At 38.8% G+C, this 27,428-nt stretch overlaps 1 protein-coding gene across 3 annotated transcripts in view; it reads right to left on the reverse strand.

Annotated features, from left to right (window-relative positions):
• The window catches only part of DOK5 (docking protein 5), a 158,806-nt gene that overhangs the window by 37,333 nt on the left and 94,045 nt on the right, over positions 1-27,428 (reverse strand). For all 3 annotated transcript variants that reach the window (XM_058562440.1, XM_058562442.1, XM_058562443.1), the window contains exons 3-5: positions 17,826-17,940; positions 17,622-17,741; positions 14,608-14,797 (exon numbers count right to left, since the gene is read on the reverse strand). In XM_058562440.1, coding sequence (XP_058418423.1) covers positions 14,608-14,797; positions 17,622-17,741; positions 17,826-17,940 — 425 coding nt within the window. The remainder of the gene's footprint in view (positions 1-14,607; positions 14,798-17,621; positions 17,742-17,825; positions 17,941-27,428) is intronic.

Raw genomic sequence — 27,428 nt, forward strand, 5'->3', positions numbered from 1 at the left:
TGAATTTCAATAATAAGGGCTACGTGAGAAGAAGAAAAACAAAAAACGGATGGCTCTTTCAATGAGCTAATACAAAGAACTAGCTTATGAGTTTGAGCATGTGATTTTAACTATTGTCATGCTAATCTAATGAAGAACTAAAAACTAAAATTCAAAGCATTTTCACTCAAGTCCCATTTCCTTCCTGAAGACTTCCTAAAACAGTTCAACCCCCACTGCTATCCTCTTCTTATTTAGGCCACTATACAAATTTGACTCTACCACTTGTCAACTAATGCTGCAGGGTCCTAACGTTTTTCACATCTCTTTTGTCCATCAAATATGGACATATAATTGGTTAAGAGGAGGAAGTAACCATAATCAATTCTTTAAGAGGAAGAAGTGGCCTTCTGTTTCCCCCAGGGCAGAGGTCATTATTTATTTACTTACTTATATGTCAACCTAGGTTCCAGAAAGGATGAAGGTAACTGTTACTCAGAAACGTTATTCATTATTAATCAAATGCAGACATGGGATAATTGGATGACTGATTAATATCAAACCCTGCAACTGTTTCTCAAACTTGACAATTTAGTGACTTTTAAAGTTTTTGAAACTACAATCTACAGTAATAAATATATTTTACCCAGTATATCTGTCTGTCTAGCTAGCTAGCTAGCTATCACCAATTTATAATGTTGATATTTTCTATTCTATTTGATTTTTTAATACTGGTGGTGAAATGGTTAAATTATATTATGACCCACTAATTGATAAGACCTCTTTGAAAATCATTCTTTTATCCCATGTCTGCATTTGATTAATAATGAATCTACAACCTTCCTTTAATGACATTTGCAGCTCTAAATAATTAAGGAGATAAAAAACAAATGAAATCAAAACAAGTATAGTACCAAGTATTCTTTTTTAAAGTACACAGACTCCCCTAGCCTCCACGTGAGGATCTGAGAGGCACACACTTATACACACATTCACACATATACACTCACACATACATTCGCACACACTCACACACACACACCACTTACCACTTACGAAAAGGACCAGGAGTCACAACCTTAAATCCCATCAGGGTTTAGACAAAGAAGGTGAATGGATAAAGTGGCTCAGACCCACTACAACACAGAGCAGAGGAAATGTGGATAACGGATAGCAGCCACCAGGCAACCCTAGTCAGGTATCCACATGGGGGATGTGAGCCCAATGTGGCCACAGCTTCTGACTGTTGAAGAGAAGCCAGAAATCTTAATTTTTATGTGAAATAACCTGAATTTTTAAAGCTTGCAACTTATTCCATTTTTTTAATTTGTGGGGGCCAAAATGCTTCTATCGACCAGATCTGGCCAGGAGGCCACCAGTTTGCATTAAAGAGACAAAATGCACTAAAGAGCTCTAAACAGAACAGAAATTAGGCCTTCGGGTTGAATTGTTGGGACTTTTGACCATGCTGTTCAAAGGCGTATGTCCTTCAGTTGAACAGCAGGACCCAGGAAGTTGATAATAAACAAAAACTGGCCTTCAGATGGTCTTCCATAAAGTCTCTTCTGACCTCTGTCCATGAGTTCTTTTATTTCATTCACCCCCTCCCCATAGTTTTGCTTGGTACTGTTTCAATAAGAGGCTTTACAATCCATTAAAAATGTTACCACAGGCCTTTGTTAAAATAATATAATGGGCAAACTTCCCAAGGCAAGTAAGGAAAAAATAGAAAAAAAGAAAAAAGGAAAGAAGTACAAAGAAAAGCACATGAAACAGGCTAATGGTCTTACATAACCTAACACAGCAACGTCTGCTTCTCGTCTCCGGAGAAAACACAAGACAGAACAAAGACGTTCGAATGGTTTATCCAGAGTAGAAGAGCACGTACACATACTTTGACCTTGATGGTTCCAATTCCTTTCTTTCTTTTGACCCATTGACTTTTACCTTGGACACTTTTCCAGCATCCAAAATGCCCCAACACTCTTTCCTCATGGCCTTACACGAACAGAACCAGTGGATGGAAACCCAGAGAAGGTAAAATAACAAGTTTAAGTTGGGCCTTTCCTGTTTCCTTTGTGAAGATAAAAATTCAGATATAAGAACACCATGGCCATATAGATGCACTTAGGTTTGAATTTCTCAATAATTATTTTGCCTAAATGATATGCCTGTCACTCCAAGCCATTGAATATGCAATTGGTCAAGAATCCAGAAGAAAATCAAGAAATCAGAAAGTACTGGGAAATTCATTCATTCACGTACACAACAAATATGTATGAAGGCAGAGTGAAATAAGAGGTAAGACTTGGGCTCCACATTGCCTGGCTGGGGATGCCCCTTACCAGCCGTGTGACCTGGTACACATCATTCAACCTCTCTAAGCCTGCTTTACCATTTGTAAAATAAACAGAATGATAGTAACTGTTACCTAGATTTATTGAAAGTATTATATATGATATGAAGATGCACAAAGTAAATCTTCCTTTAATGTGGACTTCCATTATTCCACTGGAATGTAAGCTCCATGTAGAAGAGATTTTTTTCTGATTTATTCCTAGCTTTTCCACCAGTGGCTTATATTGGGTGCTTAATAAATAACTGCAGAATGGATTGTGAAAGACCAGGAAGTGCTAGGAAAAGGCATCACCAGTATCTGACTCAGGCTTCCTTGAGCAAGTTTTATTTAAATTGAGGATTGACTGATCCACCCTGGGGAGGAGAGTGGTTCGGAAGACAAAGCAGGAAGAACAGTCCCACAGGAGCAACTGCACATAGAACGCCTTGAGGTGGGACAAGGTCGAGTGGGGCCAACACGTTGGGAGGGGTGGGAGGAGGGACGCCTCCGTGCCTAGAGTGCTGAACTGAGCATGCGTGTTCTGTGACCGTGGTCCTCTCTATTGCGAAGTCACCACCTGAGGCAATGGTTCCCGCTGGCACCGAATGCCCAACTTGAGAAACTCTGTTCCCTCTCTTTGCCAATGACACTTCACACCAACATATTTTATTAGAAAAATACTAATGAGATTGAAATTATGAAAACCAAAATAGATTATCTCATAGTGGACAGTATTAATAAGTAAACTGATGAGATTAGAAAGCCAGTCAGTTCCATTTTCCTAACTTTCAAGATATATTTTGTGCATGTGTGTGGGTGTGGGTGTGTGTGTGTTTAGAATATTTGGACATTGCTAAAAGCAAGATATATCTTATACTCAACATGTATATTTAAGGTACTCTTTTCTTCTCTCTATCCCTACAAAAGTGGTTCTTAAATCAATGTTAAAGTTTACATTTACAATTACATATTATAATTGGAAGAATACAGTACTTGTCAGACTAACATAAGGCAAATCATAATAGCGGCGGTGATGGTTGTAAACAGAGGTAAAAACATGGGCTTTTTTTGAAGCATTTCCAATTTATTTGATTAGACAAGACCTACCTATGTGAACGGGTTCAAGAATAATATAATGGTGGAATGAGCCATATTGGTCAGAGGAGCAATTAAGAAAGGAAAGGTATAGCTGGGAAGAGGGGTAGGGGTCACTGTTAGTAAAAAAAGAAAATTAGAAAGCCAAAAACCTGAGAGAAACAGACCGGAAGCACCTTGTAGAGAGGGACACAAAATTGTGAGCAAAAAAGTGCAGAATGTTTGCATTCTTTTGTCTGTAAACGTGAGGTGAACCACAAATCCGGTTTGAACCAATGGAGCGTGACCCCTCCCCCAGCCGAGGCTATGGCAAAGCCAAAGACACTGTGACAAGAAAACACACATAGGAACACAAAATGAAGTAAACAAGAGGCTTAACCACAGGGCATCTAGTAGCTTCTTCTTGAAGAAAAATCTGAGACGGGGTCTGTTAGGAGCTTGTAATATAGAACAGGGGTTCTCTACATTGGCACAACTGACATCAGCAATATTGATATGGCCGTACTTTGTTGGGGTGCCTAAAACAAGTGGATGAGGGAGAAGCTGACTCATGCTTAAATGGTAAAGAGGCTGCATACAAAAGGCAGCTTCTGGGTTCGGGGGGCTGTTGCTTCACCACAGACCGTGGTCAGGTCAGGTAAAGACTACATCCTGCACTTGTGGATCTGCGCTGTCTCGCCTGTCCCAATCTTTGGCGTCACTGCCTGGTTGATTTCAGCTTCAGATAACGTAGCAGTTGACTCTCCTAGTGCCGTGTGTGTGTGTGTGTGTGTGTGTGTGTGTGTGTGTGTGTGTGTGTTGGCTGGAGGTCAGGGCAACCTCGGCCCCCTACTACTGCGATGGTTTCCCTGGCCTTTGCTGCGACCAGTAGGAGAGATACAGCAATCAATGCAAGACACTACATGATGTACCACTGTGCTGCTCAGGCCTCTGAGCGTGGGACAGCTCTTGGGAACATCAGTCATTCACATACAACTTTCCTTTATTTGTCAAATTTTTGTGCTGTCTATTTAATATTTTTTAATCAACTCGCCTTTATCCCCTTAAACAAATGTATTGTAAATGGAATCATCAAATCAGTATCAAAAGACAGTATGCTCTGCCGTAAATTGAAAGTAGACATGAAAATAAACACAATGAAAACAAAATAATGTTAGTAAACTCTGTCTAGGTCCTCTCACCAAAGATCTGAGCTGGAAGTATGCTCACTTGCTGGTAACATAGGTAAATTAGAAAATGTTAGAAGATGTGTTTAAGACATGCCAGCACCCAAATGAAGTGTTTCTCTATAGTTTAATCAAAAGGATCAAAAAGGTAATTGAAAAGAAAATAACTTCCTCACTGTGAGAGTCACGTTTATGTAACATTATGCCTCAAACTGCCCAACATCATCTCACATTTTGGGAAACATGATGTGGTTCCTAGACCCCTACTCCAAGTGGTGTGGGAGATGGCAAATCCCAATCTCAGCTCCCTCCTATGCTGGAATCGTGACCTCGGTTAAGTTCCTAGACCCCTCGAAGTTTCAGTGGCCTCATATTTCAAATGTGATAATAAGATGGACCAAACCTCACAGGGTAGTGGGAAACTGTGTTTTGTATTCAGCAAAGGATCTGACAACAAGTCAGCATTTACTTGGGATTTGTTGTTGTTGTTATTTTAACCGTGTAAGTGTCACAGCCAATGAGGACAGGGGTTCTCGAGGAAAACTTCATGAGGGAGGCACAACCACATCTCTGCCTTGAAGGAAGTGTGGACGACCACATCCCCAAACAGTGGGGAAGCGAGAATAGGATGCATGAGAATGGAATGTGTGTGGCTGGGGGAAAGCTTGTGTGTGAGGCTCATGAGCGTGTGAAACAGAATGACATAAACCTCTTCCTGGAGAATGAAAATACGAATTCAGAAATGGGAGTCTTCCTTTAGGAAAAGAATCAGCTTTCATTAAATAAAAACTATGATGCAAAAAAAAAATAGAACACTTTGTTTCTCCAGCCCCAGTGAAGTACACTGTGTCCGTGGATATAAAGCTGATTAGCAGAGGGAGCAGGATGAAGATGAAGGTCCCAATTCAGACTGTGCATTGCCCCACACCGTCCTTTCTCCCGCAGTTTCAACATCGATGTCACCAGGTTTCCGAACAGAGTTCCCCTAAATGTGTGCTGAGGCCATTGTCATCACTTTTTAGATACAAATTCTAATCCTGATATATGTGAACTTCAAGGTTTGTGAAAACAAAAATTATCTGAAGTCATAGAAGATGGCTAGTATAAGAGATAGTGGTAGTTTATTAATTATATCTGTTCTCAATCACTTAACATGTAAATAAAGTCAAAGAAAGATCGCTTTTTTCTTCCTTTTTGCTTTATCATCTTATGCCATGACCTAGATCCAGCTCCTTCTGTCGAAAAAGCATTTTCATTTAGTCTTCTTGCTCTACCACGTTATAAGCAGTGGGTTGAAATTGAAGTGTTTTTCACAGTTTCTAAACCCAAACATGATGTCTTGCTTTACTAATCCCTGACAGGATGAAAAGCCAGTTTAGTAAGAGAGGGAAATTGCTGGATGAGCCTTGAAGTTAACATGTCCAAAACTGAAGTCAGATCATCTTCAGCCCAGGCCCCCGCCCCTTTCTCTGCAGTTTTAGCTGCTCCTGGGGGGTTGTGAACACCTCTCTTTCTCTCCTAACCCACATCCAATCAGTCAGTAAATCCTTCTGGCTTTAGCTTTAAAACACGTCAATGTCCAAACACTTAGCCCATGTTCACTGTTACCTACATGCACGAAGCTGATCTTGTCCTCACCATGAGCACTACAACTCCCGTCTAACTGGTGTTAGCCAGAGGAAGTCTAATAAAAAAAGTCAAACCATGTCACTTCTTTGCTTAACACTCCCTGTGCAGTAAGGAATTTAATCTTTTCCAAAAAGAGGTCTGGCCTTTGCCATGGCAATTACCTGGGAGGTAATTTTTATTTGGATGGGGTTCTTGGGCTAGCCACATAGTAACAGTATGATTTAGGGGGGGCTTTGGGTCACATGGTATCAATTGACCTAGAGACTGAGATCATCAACCATGTGGGCAATCAGTGAATCAATCATGCATGTAGAGCCCCTGTAAAACTCTGAATGCTGTGGTTTGGGAGACCTTCCCTGGTGGGCAATACTGTGTGCGTATTGTCACACATCCCTCTGGCTCAGGAGAGCCTCCTCTGTGTGTATTGTCACACAGTGATACAAGGAAAGTAACACTGTCCTGACCCCACAGGGAGAGCATAACAGAATCTCCGTGTCTCCTACTTTTCTGGACTCCATCCCATGCACTTCTTCCCTCGGTTGATTTTAATCTGTATCTTTTGCTGTAACAAACTGTAACCATGAGTTTAATAGCTTTCAGTGAGCGCCACAAGTCATTTTAGCAAATTATTAAACCTTAAGTGGTTGTGGGAACCCTTGAACTTGCAATTGGTGTTAAAAGTGAGAGAGGTCTTGGGAACCATTCTTTCAAACTTTGTAGTTGCCCAACTCTATGCAGCCCCCAATGGCTTCCCATTTGACTAAGACTAAAAGCCAAAGCCTTTACAATGGCCTTCAAGTTCCACATGGCCTGACCCTGTCACATCTCCAGCTTTATCATGCATTGCTTCTCCCTCACTTACTCTGCTCCAGTCACATCAGCATCCTGGCTCTTTCTTGCACACTCCAGGTACACTTCCCCTCAGCATCTTTTCCCAGCCTCCTTCTTCTGGCTGGGATGCTCTTCCCCTAGATTCCTAATGGCTCACTTTCTCACCTCCTGTGGAACTTTACTCAAACATCACTGACTCAGCAAAGCCAGTCCTGCTCACTCTATTTAAAATTACAGGCTTCCTTTGGCATTTTATATTAAACAACTTTATTTTTTGTTGCGGGACTCACACAATCTAACATCTATTTTACTATTTTTAATGTGTGTTATTGTCTGTATCCCCTGTCCTCTACAGAGTAAGTTTCATAGTGATGGAACTCTTGTACATTTTATTCACTGTTACATCCACAGTGCTTGGAACCACACCAGGCTCCTACGGTGCACTCAGTGACTATCTGATGAAAGAAGAAATGATAAATTTTTGCTAGTGCTTTCTAGGATTCTAAGGTACCATCACACTCATTGTGATCACACACAACAGTGGGCCATCACCTACATTAAGATGGCCACACCACACAAATGGTCAACAGGTTCATTAAGAGATGCCCAACATCACTAATCATCAGGGAAATCAAAACCACAATGAGGTATCACCTCACACCTGTGAGAATGGCTATGATGGAAAAGACAAGAGATAACAAGTGTTGGCAAGGATAGGGAGAAAAGGGAACACTTGTGCACTGTTGGTGGACTGTAAATTGGTTCAGCCACTATAGGAAAAGGTATGGAGGGTCTTCGAAAAATTAAAAATAGAACTACCATATGATCCAGCAATTCCACTTCTGGGTGTATATCCAAAGGAAATGAAATCACTCTCTCAAAACGATATTTGCACCCCCATGCTCACTGCAGCATTATTTACAATAGCCAAGACATGGTAACAACCAAAGTGTCCACCAATGGATAAATTCATAAAGAAAATGTGGCATATATATATATATGATGGAACATTATTCAGCTATAAAAAAGAAGGAAATTCTGCCATTTGTGACAACCTGGATGGAACTTGAGGGCATTATGGTGAGTGAAATAAGTCAGACAGAGAAAGACAAATATTGTACGATCTCAGTTATATGGGGAATCTAAAAAAGCCAAACTCATAGAAACAGTAAAATGGTGGCTACCAGGGACTGGGAGGTGAGGAAAATGGGGAGATGTTGGTCATCTTCCAGTTAGAAGATGAATAAGTTCTGGGGATATAATGTACAGCATGGTGACTATAGTTTAAAATACTGTATTGTATACTTGAAAGTTGCTAAGAGAGTAGATCTTAAATATTCTTGCCGTACACACACACACAAAATGGAAATTATGTGAGGTGACGAAGGTGTTAAATGACCTTATTGTGGTAATCATTTCACAATATATGCATGTAACAAATCATAAGGTTGTACACCTTAAACTTATACAATGTTATATGTCAATTATATTTCAATAAAGCTGGAAAAACAAATAAGATAAAAAATATACATAAACAAAGAAGGCCACAACAAAGGATGCATTGATGAGTGTCTAATTTTTGTCCAAAGGTCATGAGAAAGTTATCCTTTCCTTTAGGGATTTCACGTGCTAAAATCACAGAAGCTCAGAGGTAGAGGGGACCTAGCTAAGCCTTGCCTGGTCTGTCTTTACACCCCCACACCCAGCACAGCGTCTGGCAGAGATCAGGCATGCAATAAAGCAAGATCTATTAGAGGTGATTCTTAAAGAGGTTACTCTGTGGAGTAGAAGGGGGACTCTCCCTTCTGATTTCACACATGCCTCCACTAATGGAATATTTATAAGACATGTGCGTTACTTTTATAATTAAAATTAGTTTTTAGATAAATGCTAATGAAGAATGAATGGCCATGTAAATGGCATAACTGTAGTTTCTGTTTTGTTGCAAAAGAAGAGAATTTCACTTCTCCTGAGCAAGCCTGCGTGTGAGATCCTGTGCATTTGTATTCGAATTTCTCTACTCAACATGGCAGGGAGAACAGAGTACATTTTATTTGTTAATTTGCTTTCAATCCTTTGATAAGAATGAGTATATGCTCTATAAAATATTCAGAAATGACAGATTACTAAGTAGCTTAAAATCAAGAAGACAAATGGAGAATATTCAACGATTTACACTAGAAAAATGGCCCTTTTACCTGTAAACTCATCAATTAGAGGGGTAAACAATTTTCTTCTCCAATGAAAAGTTATTTCACCAATTAAACTTGTCTTTAGAGTGATGAACACAAGAAAGGAATAATTTCTTTTCCAAGGCTGTTCAGATGCCTTTACATCCAAAAAATACTTTTCCACAAATTTGTGCACTCCATTTAAAGAAAAGAATTTGTATAAGCAATGTCGATTTTCACATATTCTTGGCATATCTAAGAGTTTCTCTTAAAATGATGTCAAAAGCATGCAAGAGACTCTCTCTCCACTGGTAAAGAGAAGCACTCGTGTGTGGTAATTATTCAGTGCGTTCTGCCAGATGTCACCTGAGCACCTCTCACTCCTGCAGGTGCTAAACTCAGGCATTAATTTCAGTCAGTCAGGAGGCAAGGCAGAGCCCGACACTGAAGCATGCTAACTCAGCAGCCAGCTGTAAAATTAACAGGAAAACTGACTGGACACCTGCCACATTTCTTTAAACAATAACATTTCAACAATGGTTCCATGGGAGATGTTGCCACAGTTAGAGCTTCATGTCAACTGGATCTTCCCAGGAAAAATCAGAGCCCCTGCCAGTCTGATGTGCACCGAGGTTTCAGGGCTTCAAAGTGGAAAGAAACACAAGACTAGAAAAACCTCAAACAAAATAAGCAACATGTCTCTCAGTCCCCCAAATAAACTAACTGTTCTTTATCTCCGGGGCAATGAGTGGCAATTAACAGTGCAATTGCACTTTATTAAAAAGTTTGTTTCAACTCTGAAGTTTTTCAAGGAATAAATAGAGTTATGGTCAGATTTGCTTATACTGAGGGAAGAGAGGAAGAAATGACATCTAGAAGATGCTACTGACCCTCAGTCATGATACTGCTGCCCAGGAAGATGAACAAGCCTGGCTGTATGTGCCTGCACTCAAAACTACAAGAACAAATAGGAGGTTTCAGAATTAAAGTAAACTAAGAAAATTTATACATTAGTGCACATCTCAGGAGGCATATTCAAATTACCAATATCTTTGCAAGTCTGTCACTTGTTGATGGAGCAGCTTAAATGGCAAGGGGTAATATTCTGACAAGATCACCCAATGGTTTTAGGGAGCTCTGGTTATATAAGAATATATTACTTACTTCTCTTCCTTAGCTCTGTAGAAGTTAATTAAGAACTAGGCTCATTTAGTAGAACGATGATACTTAGCTTTCTTAGAAATCTTAGAGTTTGGAAGTGAGAAAACCTGAGTATCACTCCTAAATCCACTATTTACTAGTCTTGTGCCTTTGGACCAATCACACACACGTGCCTTTGGCCCAAGTTTCCTTTTAAGATGAGAATAATAATATTCCCTAGTTTATATGATCACTAAGTGGCTTAAATAAGATAGTACGTGTAAAATGCTTAGTATAGTGACTTTCATATAGTAAGGGCTCAATAAACATTAGTGATTATTTTCAATGGCTGATAGGTCTGGTAGAGCAGAGTTTTTCACCTGGATAATTGAACCTAATAATTCTTTGTTGTGGGGCATTGTTCTGTGCATTGTATGATGTTTGGCAGCATCTCTGGCCCTCTATCTACTAGATGCCAGTAGTACCCCCACCCAAGTTGTAACAACCAAAAATGTCTCCAGACAGTGCCAAATGTCCCGTGGGAGCAAAATCACCCCTGGTTGAGAACCGATGTCCTGTATGAGTGACATTGTGAATGACACTGCTAATTACAGTCAAATAGCTGCTTCACCCTGTTTGCTTTGAGCAATTATTACATGCTGTATTGGACACATTCCGTTATTTTTTTAAAAACCTCACATCCGTTCCCCTTCTGAAGGCATCAATATCCTCTTCCTGCTTTGGGAGAGCCATCTCCATCCTATTTGCACCCTGTGCTTTGCATAAAGTGGTTGGTACAGTCCCTGACACACAGTGAACATGTGGTAGGAATTTATCTCATTTATTGTCTCATAGTGTGAGAAGATCCCAGAGCTCCTGGAAGCCACCATGTGGAGCCAGAGTAAAGCCATCCTAGAAGAAATAGGACTGAGAGACGAAACCTAGGGTCATCATTTGGACTCTGAATCAAACCACGCCTGAGCCATTCCTACTCCCTGGATTCTGAGTTATTTAAGCCAATGAATTTCTTTTCTGCTTGTGTCAGGTTGAGTTGATACAATGTGCCAGGCATTATGCCAGGAGTTTTTATATGTTTTATAACTAATCTTCACGGCAATCTTGTGAGATATGTAATATATTAAACCCATCTTATAGGTGGCCAATGGAAGCTCAAGGAGTCAGGTCACTCACTCAAGGTCCTACAGCCAGTATGTAGAGGAACTGTAATTTAATTTAATTTCCTCCAACTCCTAGCCCAGTTTATTATACATGTTCATTGTCAGTCTTGGTGGGGTGAAATGGGGCCACTGAGCAGGAATAACACTCAGTTCCAACTCCAACAGAGGCTGAAGGTGAGCAGAATTTTGCCCAAGGTCTTTGGGAAGATTCCCTGTGTTCTAGACAGAATATTATGGAATCTTTGCAGATGCATGTTGGATATGTGAAAACTATTTGCCTAGATGGATTTAATTCCTGTTCATTTATCAATGTGAGACTGGGAGAAAATTACCTTAGTTAATATGAAACTGCCTTGTTTTGAACACATTCAAAAATAGCCAAGGAAAAAAATTGTCTTCGCTAATAAAGTAAGGCAGATATGAAACCTTCATGCTTGGGGGAACACAAATGATCTTATTATCCTGAGCATCTTGATGGTAACTATAAAAATCCATCTTTATTTGAGTTTCAGGCAAAATATAAAATAGTAATATTACCTTGCATTTAACACTGTCTGTATCCTGCAAACCCAAGTCTTGCTTCAAAAGTAATCATAATAAAATATCAAAGATACTATTTAGGAGAAGCCCAGGACCCTTCTGGGTCATCGACATGCATTGCTGCTTTTCCTGCAAGGAAGTTATTACTCGGATAAACTTACAAGGGAAATTAAACACTTTGTCCAAGGCCAACAGCTAATAAAGAATAGAGATTAGAAACTAGGGTGTCTCTGACTCCCAAATCAGTGCTCCTTACACTACATCACGTTGTCTGAGAAATCAATAAGAACCTAAAAAGACATTCCCAATATTCCCCCTTCTGATCATTCAATCTCAAGTCTGCACCAGCCTCACAAAGCACAACCACGGAAAAAGAATGCTATTCAAAATCAATGAATATTTCAAGTCCCTACAACATTTGAGGCACAACACTGTGCGGTATGGATTGAAGGTATTAAAATCATCTAAGTGCTGGAGTTCTTGGACGAAATACCCAAAAGCTCAGACCATAAAGAGACCAAAGTCATGGAATAAAACTCTTTCATTTTCCAGCTCAGTTCTTTATAGCTTATGGTCAAAGACCATTGGAATAATTCTGAAATGTAGATTTCCAATATATCCATACTTTTCATCCACCTTTTCTCTCACAGGAGCTACTTTAGCATCTCTTCACATCCACATCTGCCCCGTCTATCCTACTGTTTACAAAATATGAACATGATTACATAACACACACATGCAGACAGACCAAAATATACCTGCTTAAAAATCTCTACGGTTTCCTACATCACTTAGGAGAAATATCAAAGTCTTTAAAACAATCTCCTAGACCTTGAGCAGTTCTACCAGATTTCAACATGAATAAGTTAAACTTTTGCAAGATATCAGTAGTATTAAAATTTGGAAGATTGAGATAATTTCAAAAAAAGTTTCAACTAGTCATGAGACACTACATGAAAGTTTACTAAGGTTTTAGGCTTCAGAAATTACCATAAAAAGCCATACTCTTTTCCTATTACTATTTACTATAAATAGTAAATCAAAGAACAATGGAAAAATATTAATGTTTGAATAAGTGTTGCCCCAAATAAGCCCAAAACGTTCTGATCAACACAGAATTCTCCTACACGTCAATATGAAATATGAGTGGGGAATAATGCGAGGTATATAGTCAACAGAAAAGTCTATTTCTATTATAAAAATATTTTTTATACCTAGCTTTCACTGGTGACGACAAATATATAAATAATTTCTGAGACACAAACAGGGAAATATACCCATCTTCCCAAGCAAATTCTTAATTTTTGATAGAGAGTTTCCCATAAGGATAATAAATAAGTAATTCTGACAAAAAAAAGAACACTGTTCTGAAGAATAAAGTTTTATTTTCTAATATGAGGAACTTTGCAGTTTCTGGGAGATTCACTGACTCATTTATAGCATTTCAATTTCCAGGTACTTAAAAATAAAATAGGCCAGAGAAGAGCTGTATGGAAAGAAGAATTTTAAAACTTTCTAAGATTGTTGAAAGAGCATCAAATTAATATTTCTGAAAAGGAAATTTTAAATAACTGGGCTTTGTTTATAACGGAATGAACAGGTTAATTTGAGTGGAGCATCACTGTCACATATTCATGTGAATTAGGGTCTCAGGTGTTTAGAACTTCTGTTTTTACTCTCTTTATATCAAGTATCATGTTCTGTCCACTTTTACAAACAAAAAAAATTTTTTTTAAGTCAAAAGTTGATTGTTTTCAACTTTAATTTAATGTCTGGCCATATACAGAAGGACTTGTATTTCTTAAAATTCAGTCATTTAAAATTCTAAAATATAAAATTTATCTGCAGTATTTCAAAAAAGGAGCCTAAATTCTGAGGGGGAAAGAGTAGTGGAGAAGGAAAACGAGATATTGATTAGACTAATCTCTTTGTAGCTAATGATCTACTCGAATATTATTGGCACCATGTTCTCTCTCCAAAATTAACCTCTAAAAGGAAAAAGGAAAAGCCCTAAAAGTGCTCATTGGGTATTACAATAAGCAAGTTTTAGAATTAATCTCTTCCAGTATTAGTGTCATTCTTTATGCTGTGAGAAAAATAGATGGAACCCAATAAACCATAACTTCAGAAATGTCAATGGCCCCTCATATTGATAATCTGCCATAGTTAGCTCAGTGGGGAAACATAAATAGAATAACAATATGGACGTTTTCCAAAAACCAAGAAGTTGGCCTCTGTTTAGCTTGACCCAGTAAATGGTATATTTTTAGCATTTCTACATAGTTCAATTTCAGTTTGTCGTATGGAATCAAATCATGTAATGAAAATTCATATCACATTCATGAAACATTAGAATCGTTCATGCGAAAGAAAGCCATGTTGACTGCATGAATGTTTTACAGTATGCCTAGCATTCTCCACGCGTAGCTCTACGCATTTCCCGAAGTGTGCTTCAGGTTGGATCTCATATGCAAACTCAGGCCTCAAATGGTATGAACCAGGGGGCGGGGCGGACGTGGAAAAACAGTCCTGAAACTCACCTCCCTGCCTCAAAAGTGAACCAAGCAGCATCTCGTCCATACCGCCGCAGGGCGCTTAGCGGCCAAGAGATGAGTTTGACTCTGGGATTCTGGACGTCCCAAAGACAGATGTGCTCATATGTAATCTGCAAGGCACATTCGCCATGTACATCTAAGTTAGGAGATGGCATCAAATACACATTGAATCTCTCTGGGAGAAAAACAAAAGGTTAGTCTAAAATCCCCAGGAATAAAACATCAAAGACATTGTAGGAACAAAGAGGCATTTCAAAATAATTCAAGCTCACATTCTAGGTTTCGGTTGAATATTCAGGAAGATAAACCTTTCTCACAAATTAACAGTCCCAGAAAATGATTTTGTAAATGAAGACCACATTAAATCACATAATAATGATACAGTCTGGCTGTCAACATACACTAAACACTGTTTACATGAGCAAAGACCACTTTTAGAATTTTTAAATTTGCATAATAAAAAAATTGTATGCCAATAAAAGACTAAAGCAATGAAACCATTAAAAGTAATTTTTTTCCTGCCAAGTACATATTAATTACACCCGCACTTTTGTGTTCACAAAAGATGCAGGTGCAAAATAATTGTTGCATGGTTTAATGATACTAAGTTATATTGATCAATTTATAATTTTCATAACTAAATGAATAAAATTGTATCCCAAATTATTTAACTAAAACTCCACACTAATACTATGCGCTTAACTGACACACAGTTTGGGCAAATTCCACTGGACATATGTGAAGTGGTTTTAACAAAGAGCCCTCTTTAGCCAAATACTGGAAAGAAATATTCATTTGCTTATTTGGATGACTGTTAAAATTTAACCAAGATTACTCTAAATAAACTACTTGGTTTATTACTACAACCAAATTTTCATCCCCACAGATACTGTCATGGTATTTCTGTTACATTTCTAGAAAATTCATTAATTTAGAAAGTTATAGAGCCAAAATCTTTAAGTGAAATATGAACAAAAATATTATTACTATAGCAGACACATTTTCACCTATCCATCAGTATGATAGATTTTCTAGATCTGAAAAAATACTGTGGCACTAATAATACTAATGTTACTCTAAATAATACTAATGTTACTCTAAATTATAATACTTGTTTTATAATAAAAAAGTCATTAGAATTTTCATAGATTTCAGGCGAACTTAGTAAATAGGAGTGTCAAGATTACGTTCACGAAATGTATTCATACATCTGTTATTCAAATTTTCTAAGTTATTTCAAACTCCCAATAACCAAATTTTTGAGGCTTTCTAGTAATTATTATTTTAAAAGTACATTCTAAAGGAGCAAATTTCCCCCTGGAGAGTTGTGGAACAAGTAAGAAGGACTGTCACCATTAAGTAAAAAGTAAAAGAGACCATTTCCAATTTATTTGCTTCTAAGTTCTTCTATAACTACTTCACTCAAAAATGACATCAACAACAATGGTAAGAGGGATCACTTTAATTACAATTACTTGAAGGCATACAAATTCACATTGTAAAGTGCCTTAAAAGGCATAGTTGAGCTTCACAATAATCCCTAGTAGTTATATACCAGAAGTATTCATATTCCTACTTGACAGAAGAGGAAACTGAGGCATAGAAAATTGGTATGGGAAAGGTCACTCCTAGGCACAGCTAACCCTTGAATTCAGTTTGTAGCACTATCACAATTCAGCTTCACAAATACAAATTTGTGAAAATAAGTGCTGATCTTAGTATTCTAGGGTAAAAAAAATCAAAATCTGCCATTTGCTCCTCTTTACGCTTGGCTTCATATGCATCTGTCCGCGAGGCACTATGGGTGCATCCCCTCAGCCCAGAGCATCCTGATTTAGTGAGCCACAGAAGGAGGAGCCTGGTGCTTGGTTGTATGACCCTGGTCAATGACTTAACCTCTCTCTGCAGCTCCATTTCCCAGTCTACAAAGAGGCTCCTCTGAGTTACTCAGCACTTCTAGGTCTCCATCAATGACACTTGCGTGGAGATGGATTATGGCAGATACGGTGCATCCAGAATAGTCCCAGACTGTAAAGATGTCATGAAGACCTACTTCCAATTGGGAGGGAGGGCATGTTTTACTAACAAGTGGAGTGTGCACTCATGGAAAGGGCCAGTCCAATTCCACCTCCGCGATGTTCGTAATCAAGCCAGGTGTCCCACAGTCTCTTCACTGTGACATATCCTCACAGATCAAGTCAATAAGCTAAAGCAGAATCTGGGATCCAATCTACCCTGTCATAGACTCAGTTATTTGGAGACAAAGAAATGATTCCTCACCTCCAGGCTCGTACTGTAAACTAACACTGATTTTTGCTGAAGTGTTCATGAATATTTTGGTCATTATTACAAACAATGATTTATTCCCAGTTTGAGTGTTGAGCTCAAAGAATTGGCTCAAGTGTTTCAGTAAACAAATAAATAATCACAGATTTAGGTGGGTTTAAACTTGAAATATTCATGAAGTTCAGATTCTATTAAAAACATCGAAAAGCTTTCAATAAATTTTTCAGTGAAAAAGGCAACACAAAACCCATTACATTGTAAAATCTGTACATTACAAATACAGGCCCAAGAGTATAGTCTGAAATCAAACACTAGTTATTGGAATTGGAGCAAAATCTTTAGTTCTTCTAAGCTTCAGTCTCCTCATCTGTAAAAATGGGGAAGTAATAGTACCTATGTCATAGGGCTGCTGGGAAAATTAAATGGTCTAATGTATCTTCCACAGAAAATGGCACACAGCAGGTTCCCCAAAATTTCTAGCTGATATTATTAAAGTAGATACATTCATATTATGCATCAAAAATAGATTAAGAAAAGAAATACACTGAAATACTAACACAGGTTTTGGGTGAAATAAAAGGTTATTTTTACTTCTTTCTTTACACATTTTTATAACTTCAGAATTTTTACATAATGAAGATGTCTTATGCTTTATTATATGGGGACAAAAACAGTTTTAGAAGAGGGCGAAGGAGAGAATTTTCTTTACATACCACTCTGTTCTCTCTCAACTCCAGTAGCCAGTAAGTCAGGCTCTCCGAGGCTGATGTCATTGATCCGTGTCCCTACACACTCCATCTGGAGTACTTTGCACCATTCATCAGCCTCCAGATCTGCAGGAATGTCCAAAAGATTAACCTGTACACCCAGTGCCCACTTAACAGCTACAATCAAAAGCCCTCCTGCCCCAAACAAACCTGATTCACAAGCGAAGGTCTTGGAGGTATCATCACTGAAATAAATCCCTATGGCGTGTTTCTTGGTGCTCTTTGGCAATCGAGCTACATTCTTCACGTTGTTGAGTTCTGTAACCTGAAAAATGAATGATGGCAAGTTTGATCACACTCCCTGTATCAATGCCTCCAACCAACACCAGCAAGCTAAGTGGAGGCACAGAAAGTAGAAGGCACTTCACCAATGAACACGGCTTGACAGAAAAATGTGTATTCAAAAGCTACGAATTATTTCAGTGTTATCCTTAATACATAGCAAGGAAGGTTAACATTACCTTTCCTTTACAAACTTTCTGAAGCATATTAAGTGGCACAGGCTCAAAACTCCATAGAGGTAGAAAGCTTCTTTGAGTTTTTTTACCCCCGAAGACTTGACCTTCTCAATAGTTCTCATGTCTATCTCCATCACTGTGGACAGCCTTTCAAATTCGCCATCCCTTCAGAGTACTCCCTGTGTAAGCATCTGAAACATATCGACCCAGGGAAGGGGAGGAAATGGTGGTCCAATTCATACTAAATTATCTCGCTCTTTGCCAGTCAGAGACGGAGTGTTAGGAGTCTCAAAAATGTCCCTCTACTCGGGGTTCAAGTCACATGTTTCAACACAGAGAGTCCATATGAATTTGGTTTGTGAAATAGATCCCCACTCTCTCTGACTTAATCCCAGCTTCTCAATGGTTAGGGGGCCTCTGTTGTAGAGTCTCAGAACATTGCATGGTATCGCCTTCTTCCTATCAGGAGGGAAATCTTTCCCCGTTAACCATTCTCTCTCTTCTCTCCCACAATCTCTTGGTCCCTTTCACACTTTTTATAAAGCGCTCCCCTCCCACAAAGTGTGTTGGCTTATTGTCTTTTAAAATGACCGTCCTGCATTCAGTTATATCCAGATCCCCTGCTACATTCGAAGGGTGTAATAATTGCGTCCTACATGAGAGAAGACTTAGGTGGCTTCAGGGTAGAGTATTAAGACGATTAATGACTGTTTCATGCTAACAAGTTTAACCTCCCCTTAGTATATCTCTTTTGCGTTGTTATATAAAAGAATATGGCTCCCATCCATCTTTGCCTTCAGTAATGTTGAACCATTTCTCCCATTTTTACTCTAACTTCAATAAATGTGTGGCTCAAAAAGTAGGTGGGGAAAGAAATTAATATCCTCCCTGCACACACTAATCTGATTATTTCATTTCCCTGCTTCTTAACCTCCACTGGCTCTTTTTATGATACAAATGCAAATTTCTTAGCACGAAATATCATAATGGTTGCTACAGACCAAATGTTTGTGGCCCCTTAGAACTCATGTGTTGAAATCCTAAACCCCCAGGTGATGGCTCTTGGAGGTGGGGCCTTTGGGAGATGATTAGGTCATAAGGGCAGAGCCCTCACAAATGGGATTAGTGCCCTTATAAAACAGACCCCAAAGAGCTCCCTCATCCCTTCTGCCATGTGGGGACACAGCAAGAAGATGCTTCTATGAACCAGAAAGGAAGTTCTCACCAGACACCAGATCTGTCAGCAACTTGACCTTGGACTTCTCAGCCTCTAGAATTGTGAGAAATAAATTTCTGTGGTTTATAAGCTACCCAGTTTAGGGTATTTTTGTTATAGCAGCCTAAATGGACTAAGACACCAGGGTTCCCCCAAAGCTGGCCCAACCAATCTCTTCAGTGGCTTGACACTACCTATCATATTCTCCAACTAAACCAAGTCCCCTAGCGTTTACCAGATGCAACCATTTATTTTTTGCTTATCTATTTTTGTGCCACTACCTCCATACAAGCCACTAGCATCCTGCCATAACTACTTATTAGTCTCTCCACTTCCATCCGAACCCCATTAATTCACCTTAAACACAGCATTTAGATGATCTCCTCAAAACACAGGTCTGATTCCAGCATATCTATGCATAAAACAAAAAACTTCAGTGACTTCCCACTGCACTTGGGACAAAAGCCCAAATCCCTAGAATGACCACCAAGGCCTCTGTGGTCTTCCCCATAGCTATCTCACCAACCTCCTCTCTGATGTCGTCCCCACGCTTCCTGTGTCCCAGTCACACTAGCCTGTATTCAGTTCCCAGAGGTACCATGACTCTCCCGGCACAGAGCCTGCCCCACTCTCCCCTACTTCACTCCCACTCACCCTACACGTTGTGGTTTAAATCTCAGTTGTCTGCAGAGATCCTACTGCTCAGGCTGCTCCAATCTAATCAGAGTCTCAAGGCTCTACCATCCAATGATATCTTTGCCCTACAGCCCTCTGATGGCTCTATGAGTTAAGGTTCAGTACCTGTCTTGCCTCTAGCATTCCACAGGGCAGGGACTGTATATTTTTTGCTCACCACTGCGTCTCCTGAATCTAACACAGAGCCTGTCACATAGCGGGAACTCCATGAACATATGCGGACTTGATGAACAAGACTAAACTCCCCCACAAATTTACTTGCACGGTGCTTCTCCAAGGTGAATGCCTCTCTTTCTTGCCTCTTCCTCCAGGGAAATTTCACTTTTCCTTCCAGGCCCACTTCCTCTGGGAAACTTGCCCTGACCCCAGTGTGAATTAATTGCTCCCTTCTCTCTGCTCCCATATGGCTGCATGAAGGTGTATTCCATTACCAGTTGTTGTAATTAATCCGTTTATCTCTCCAGTGCCCAGATGGACACGAGTCACCTGTCAGTGACTTACTGATGGACTGAACCAATGGAAAACAATCATTTGAGAATCAACATTTATTGAGCGCCCACCATACGCTACCTACTGTGCTTTAGTATTTCTATGTAGAATGTCTCATTTGACCCTCATAAAAATCCTATGAAACAGATATTATTATTATCAGTATTTTCCAGATGAAGAAACCGTGGATGAGAAAGGTTAAAGTCATGTGCCCAAGTTCACAGCTAAAAAATGACAGAGCCGAGTTGTAAATGAGGCAAACTGACCCCAAAGCTTGGGCTCTTCACCCATCTGAAACGCTAATGCCTAACTCTAAAAACTGTCAGCACAGAGAATCTTTAGCCTCAAAAGTCATCTCGGATTTGAGAACCTCATTTTTTTCACAGGGGGTAGAAGTAGGGCATGAATGCCCCAGGCTTTATTCTGACCCTTCACTGAGACATTATATAAGAGTAGTCCACCCTCGCCCGAAACACAGCAATGACTTTGAAATATATCATTCCATTACACATCCATTAAGGGTAAAGAGGAAGGAATAAGTCACCTGAAACAGTCAGGAAATGTAGGGAGAATTGCATGAGTCAGAACACAATTACCCACTGTGGAAATTGGTTTAGATAATAAGCAACACAACGCCCCCGCTCAGGGGAGGTGAGTGAGTATTCACAGAGCAGGCAGCATTCTGTTTTACGTGTCAAAGGACTATCAGGTCTTCAAGCAATAGAACCCATCTCAGAACCACATCCCAAAGAGCAAGTGCACACACACACACACACGCACACACAACCCACACACACACACGCCTTACTTTCACAAGAATTGCAATCTACACTAATTCATAATAGAGTCTTCCTCAAAATACAAGCTAAAGTGATCATTATGGTAACTAACAGCAGATATCTTTATAAGTCACATAAAAACCTTTATAAGACATATTTATTTCCACCATCACTCAACTTTATAAATAAGAAAACCGAGGGAGGACATATTTTTTAATATTTCTTTTACAAGGAAATAATTTGCGCCCAAAGAATCAGTTTTGAAACAAACAGATTTTGATAAGGTCTCAGATTCTTGTTTAATATGAATATTATTTTAAATGGGAGCTACATAAGTGTATCTGACCATCAAAAGTGACTGTATCGGATCCTCAATACTGCCTCAGAGAGAGTGAGCATGCAAGGCCCTGTGCATGTACTAACTCTCTCAGTTCACCTTCAGTTTGAATCTCTTGTCTTTTCTTTGTCTCAGGTCAACCAGAAGTTATTTCCTGCCAAGCTCAAAACTTTTTAGGAAAACTCCCTCCTGAGCTGCCATAGTTATAGATTTTATTTTTCTTTCATAGTGCAAGAGAATAGATACACCCTAAACTCTACATGATTATCCTGTCTTTGTATATAGATTCACAGATAAAATGTAAAAATTTCTTCAGTATGACAGCCTTCATGGAGGGAACCACTTAAACACAATTGTAGTAGAACCACATCTCCTTTGCAAGAATCTTCCTTGTATCCATTCATCCAGGAAAAGTTTTAATTCATTGTGTATTTGTTATTTATTTCTAATTCATTCATTCATTTTTAGCATTAACTCTGTGTCCAGTAAAAACTGTTATATTCACTGGGGATAAGATGTTCAATGATAGACGAAGACTCTGCCCCTCCAGAGATTATATTCCAATAAGGGAGAAAATAAACAAAGAAACATTTCAAAAGGGAGGGATAAGGAATTGATGAGGACAAATAAAGCTGCGAAAAAGGATTTAGTGTAGGCTAGGGGTATTTGCCATTTTACATAAGGGTAAGGAAGCCCTTTCTGAGAAGAGAGCATTTGAGCAGAGGCTCATAAGATCTGAAAGAGTGAATCATGTGGATAATTAGGCCTAGCCATTCCAAACACAGGTAATGGTAAGTGCAAAGGCCCTGAGGTGAGAACTGAATCATTTGGCAAGGACTAAGTTTGCTTATAGGTTTTAACATTTGACCCCCTTCCCTTGACATCTGCACTCAAGGATAAGGCATCTCTGCAGCCCCTCTGCATCTCTCCACTTATCTTCCCCATAAGGCTGTGCAGCTCATGCAAAGCTGGGGGACTTAAGGAGATCAATACCTCTGAGCCTTTTCATTGTTTTTCTTCAATCAGCCCAAAACTCATTTCCCTAAGCTCATTGAGCATTTTTATGAGGGCTATTTTGAATTCTTTGTCAGGTAATTCATATACCTCCATTTCTTCAGGGTCACTTTCTGGAGATTTATTCTGTTACTTTAATTAGGCCATGTTTTCTGTTTCTTCATGTTCCTTGTAACTTTGTGTTGGGATCTACACATTTGAAAAAGCAGTCACCCCTCTCAGACCTTACAAATTGGCTTTATTCAGGGAAAGAGCCAAACAGAAAATTTGGAGCTAAGGACTATAATAACTGAATTGAAAAATTCACTAGAGGGGTTCAACACAGACTTGCTGAAGCAGAAGACTCAGCAAACTTGAAGACAGTCATTTGAAATTATCCAGTCAGAGGAAAACAACGCATGAACAAGGGAACTGTGCTCTTGGAATCAGAATGTTACTTCAGCACTCAGACCTAGAATTACTCCCTGCTCTTACAGAGCAACGGCTTAATTCATACACAAGGATTTCTACGTTAATGTAAGAGAGGCACACTCATTGTTTCAAGTAACACAAGCTAACTCCATACAGCGCATTTTATTTCAATTGAAGGTAAATTAAAATTTGAAATATAAAATGTTAAAACTCCATATTTAAAACAGAAATAGTTTTGCTGAATCACCTTGGTATGCGTAGTTTGCTCCCATTTCTATAAAAAAATAAATGTTTACATATGCATGCGTGCACACATACATGCTCTTGTATGTATATGTGGTGAGGGGCACTAAGGGTTTGGGCAAACTTACATTGTTTGTCTCTTTGTATTATTGCATTTTTTTCTACTATATGCCTCCAAATTGTAAAGGCAGAAGTAAAATTATCTCTGCTTGCAGATGACATAATCTTCTATGTAGAAAACCCTAAAGATTCCACAAAAAATCTTTTGGAACTAATAAATGAATGGAGTAAAATTGCAGGATACAAAATCAACACACTAAAATCAGTTGTGTTTCTATATACTAACAGTGAACAATTCAAAAAGGAAATTAAGAAAATAATCCCATTTACAATAACACTAAAAAGAATCAAATATTTAGGAATAAATTTAACCAAGGAGGGAAAAGATTTGTACACTGAAAAATAGAAAACACTGCTGAAAGAAATCAAAGAAGGCACAAATAAATGGGAAGATATCCCATGTTCACAGATTGGAAGATTTAATATTGTTAAAACGTCCATACTATTCAAACTGAACTACACATTCAATGCAATCTCTATCAAAATCCCAACAGCATTTTTTGCAGAAATAGAAAAAGCAAGCCTAAAATTCACATGGACCCACAAAGGATCCTGAATAGTCAAAATAATCTTGAGAAAGAACAAAGCTAAAGACCTCACACTTCTTGACTTCAAAGTGTATTACAAAGCTACAGTAATCAAAACGGGATGGTACTGGCATGAAGACAGACATATAGACCAATGGAATAAAATAGAGAGCTCAGAAATAAACCCTTGCGAATATGAACAAACGATCTTCTTCAAGATCCTTTGCCAAGAATACACAATGAGGAAGGGAGAGTTTCTTCAACATACAGAGTTGCAAAAGTATGCAATTGGACTCTTAGCTTACACCATACGTGAAAATCAGCTCAAAACTGATTGAAGACTTAAATGCCAGACCTGAAAATATAAACTCCTAGAAGAACACATAACAAGAAAAAAACCTTCATAACAGTGGCGTTGGCAATGATTTATCGGATATGGCACCAAAAGCACAGGCAACAAAACCAAAAATAGACAAGTGGGACCACATCAAGCAAAAATCTTCTGCACAGCAAAGGAAACAATCGTCAGAGTGAAAAGGCAACCTACAGAATGAGAGAAAATATTTTCAAACCATATGTCTGATAAGGGGTTAATATACAAAATATATAAGGAACAACTACAACTCAGTAGCAAAAAAGCAGCCAAGTTAAAAAATGAGCAAAGGATTGAAAAGATATTTCTCCAAAGAAGATATAAAAATGGCGAACAAGTATATGAAAAGTTGCTCAGCATCATAATCATCAGGGAAATGCAAATCAAAACCACAGTAAGACATCCCCTTTCACCTGTTAGAATGGCCATTATTTAAAAAAAAACAAAGAGGAAAAATCAAAAGCTTTGTGTATTGTTGGTGGGAATGTGAAATGGTGCAGCTGCTATGAAAAACAGTACAGAGGCTCCTCAAAAAATTAAAAACAGAACTACCATCTGATCTAGCAATCCCATTTCTGAGTACATAATCCAAAGGAAATGAAAACAGGATCACAAAGAGATATTTACACTCCCATGCTCATTGAACTATTATTTACAATAGCCAAGGTATGGAAACAACCTAAATGTCCACTGATGGATAAATAGATTTTAAAAACGTGGTATACACATACAACGGATTATTATTCAGCCTTAAAAAAGAAAAAAATCCTACCATTTGTGACAACATGGATGGACCTGGAGGACATTATGCTAAGTGAAATAAGCCAGTCACAGAAGGGCAGATACTGCATGATTCCGCTTACATGAGGTATCCTAACTAGTCAAACTCAGGAGCAGAAACTAGAATGCGGTTGCCAGGGACTGGGGAGAGGGGGAATTAGGGAGTTGCTGTTCAACGGGTATAGAGTTTCGGATGAAAAAGTTCTAGCGATCTGCTGTACAACAATGTGCATATAGTTAATAATACTGTTCTATATACTTAAAAATTTGTTAAGAAGGTAGATTTCATGTTATGTGTTTTTTAACACATTAAAAAAAAAAAAAAGATTGCTGGCAGGCAGCAAAAAGTTGCCAAAATTTTAAAACATTATTTTCTTTCCATAGTACTTCTTTTTAAATGTTAATCCCTGTTCATGGCAAGTGATACTGGTTTTCTATTGATGGTAGTAATAAAATTTTCTCTTATAGTGGATTTATTTAAACAAAGGTGTGAGCTGATTTAAAGCAAAATGGTAAGTAAATAAGAGTAGAGGTGATACTGTGACAACAAACATTAAAGAATAAATAACAAATGCCTCAAAATTAGGAAAATGACATAAAGCTACTACAACTAATCTAATATTACTATTATGCAACTGACTTTCATCTAATTTTCTACTGAGTCAACAGTCCAGGTGATAACCAATTGACCTAAAGGTCACAGAGTCACCCAGAACAACTCTCAGTTACTTGGCAGAGGCATGACAATAGATTTCAACAGAAACTTGATAAAGATTTGGTTCCCACTTGATTTCTCAAAGGTCGCCCATCTGAATAGGACCACTTGTTCTCCTTTTGCTTTCTTGCGCATTTCACGATTGCATTTCCTAAGTGAGAAAGACAATAAAGCCTTTCAAGCCTCATGACGAAAATCTGAAATATATCTGAGAATTATGATTTAAAGGACAAAAGAACAGTTCCAAAGAGAGCTTTAAAGTGACATCCAGTTACAAATATTCATTACTAACAGAAGGGTTTTGATAGTTAACAGAAATGAAAAAGAAGTCAAATTTTGTGATTAAAAATGGTATATAAACAGGGGCCGGCCCAGTGGTGTAGCAGTTAAGTGTGCGTGCTCCACTTCAGCAGCCTGGGGTTTGCAGGTTCGGATCCCGGGCGCGCCAACACACAGCTTGTCAAGCCATGCTGTGGTGGTGTCCCATATAAGATAGAGGATGATGGGCACGGATGTTAGCCCAGGGCCAATCTTCCTTGGCAAAAAGAGGAGGATTGGCACCGGATGTTAGCTCAGGGCTGATCTTCTTCACAAAAAAAAAAAGGTATATAAACAGAGTTTAAATATTTTTACCTACCCCTTTATATAATCTCCATGCAAAAACAACAGCAGACCCAGCTAGACAATCAAAATAGCTTCTGTTTATTTTCTGGGCTGCTATCTGTCTGGATACTCTTTCAAATTTATCTGTGACCCCTCAATCTCTAACCTTCTTTTTGCTTTTCCAGGATGTATTTAAGCTTACTGACTCAGAGATTTTTTTCCTCTTGAAACGGAGCTAAAATCTGTACCTATCAAAGACCAGAAACATCTGTATGGCTCACTGAAAATGTCAACGTTAGGATCTTTGAAATGCTTGATATTCTCTAGAAATCGGATGTTTACTTTCAAAAGCCCAGGTTAGCTTCAGACTTAATCTGATTTTGTACATCCTGGGGCCAGCTCAATCCTTGGACTAATTCAAAATTCACAGAAGATAGTGGCTCCTTGAAAATTCCGGTAAAAGATAATGAAAATAGGAAGTTCTCTGATGCATAAAGTATGCTTCAGAGCATGGAGGCTGGAAAAGATTAGGTAGAGATAAGACTTGGCAAAAAGATTCTCTCTCTAGCATTTGGAGGTAATTATAATCAGACCAAAGGCAAATTCTGCACCTCACAGCAACCTTCATTTTCTAGATTGAATTATTTTCACATATAATTATTTTCACCACTGGATGATGTTCACAATCATGAAGTTCCTCCAAGCCCTAGTGACTCTTTCCTGATGAGTTTGGACCTGGCCATGCAACTCGCTTTGGCCAACAGAATGTGAGCAGATAGGCCACGTCCAAGAGGATGCTTTAAATGCGTGTGTAATTAGATCGGTTCCTCCCTCCTTGAGTTTCAACCCTCCATCATGAGAACAACATTCCCGTCCTTCTTCCTAGATCTCTGAATGTACAAGCAGATGGATCTCAACTGAGTCAAACTAATCCAGCTGTGCTCAATACACTCACAGCCAACCCAGACCCCTCATGTAACAAGGGCAGGAGA

This window comes from Diceros bicornis, chromosome 19, assembly GCF_020826845.1.
Source record: "Diceros bicornis minor isolate mBicDic1 chromosome 19, mDicBic1.mat.cur, whole genome shotgun sequence".
Classification (NCBI taxonomy): domain Eukaryota; kingdom Metazoa; phylum Chordata; class Mammalia; order Perissodactyla; family Rhinocerotidae; genus Diceros; species Diceros bicornis.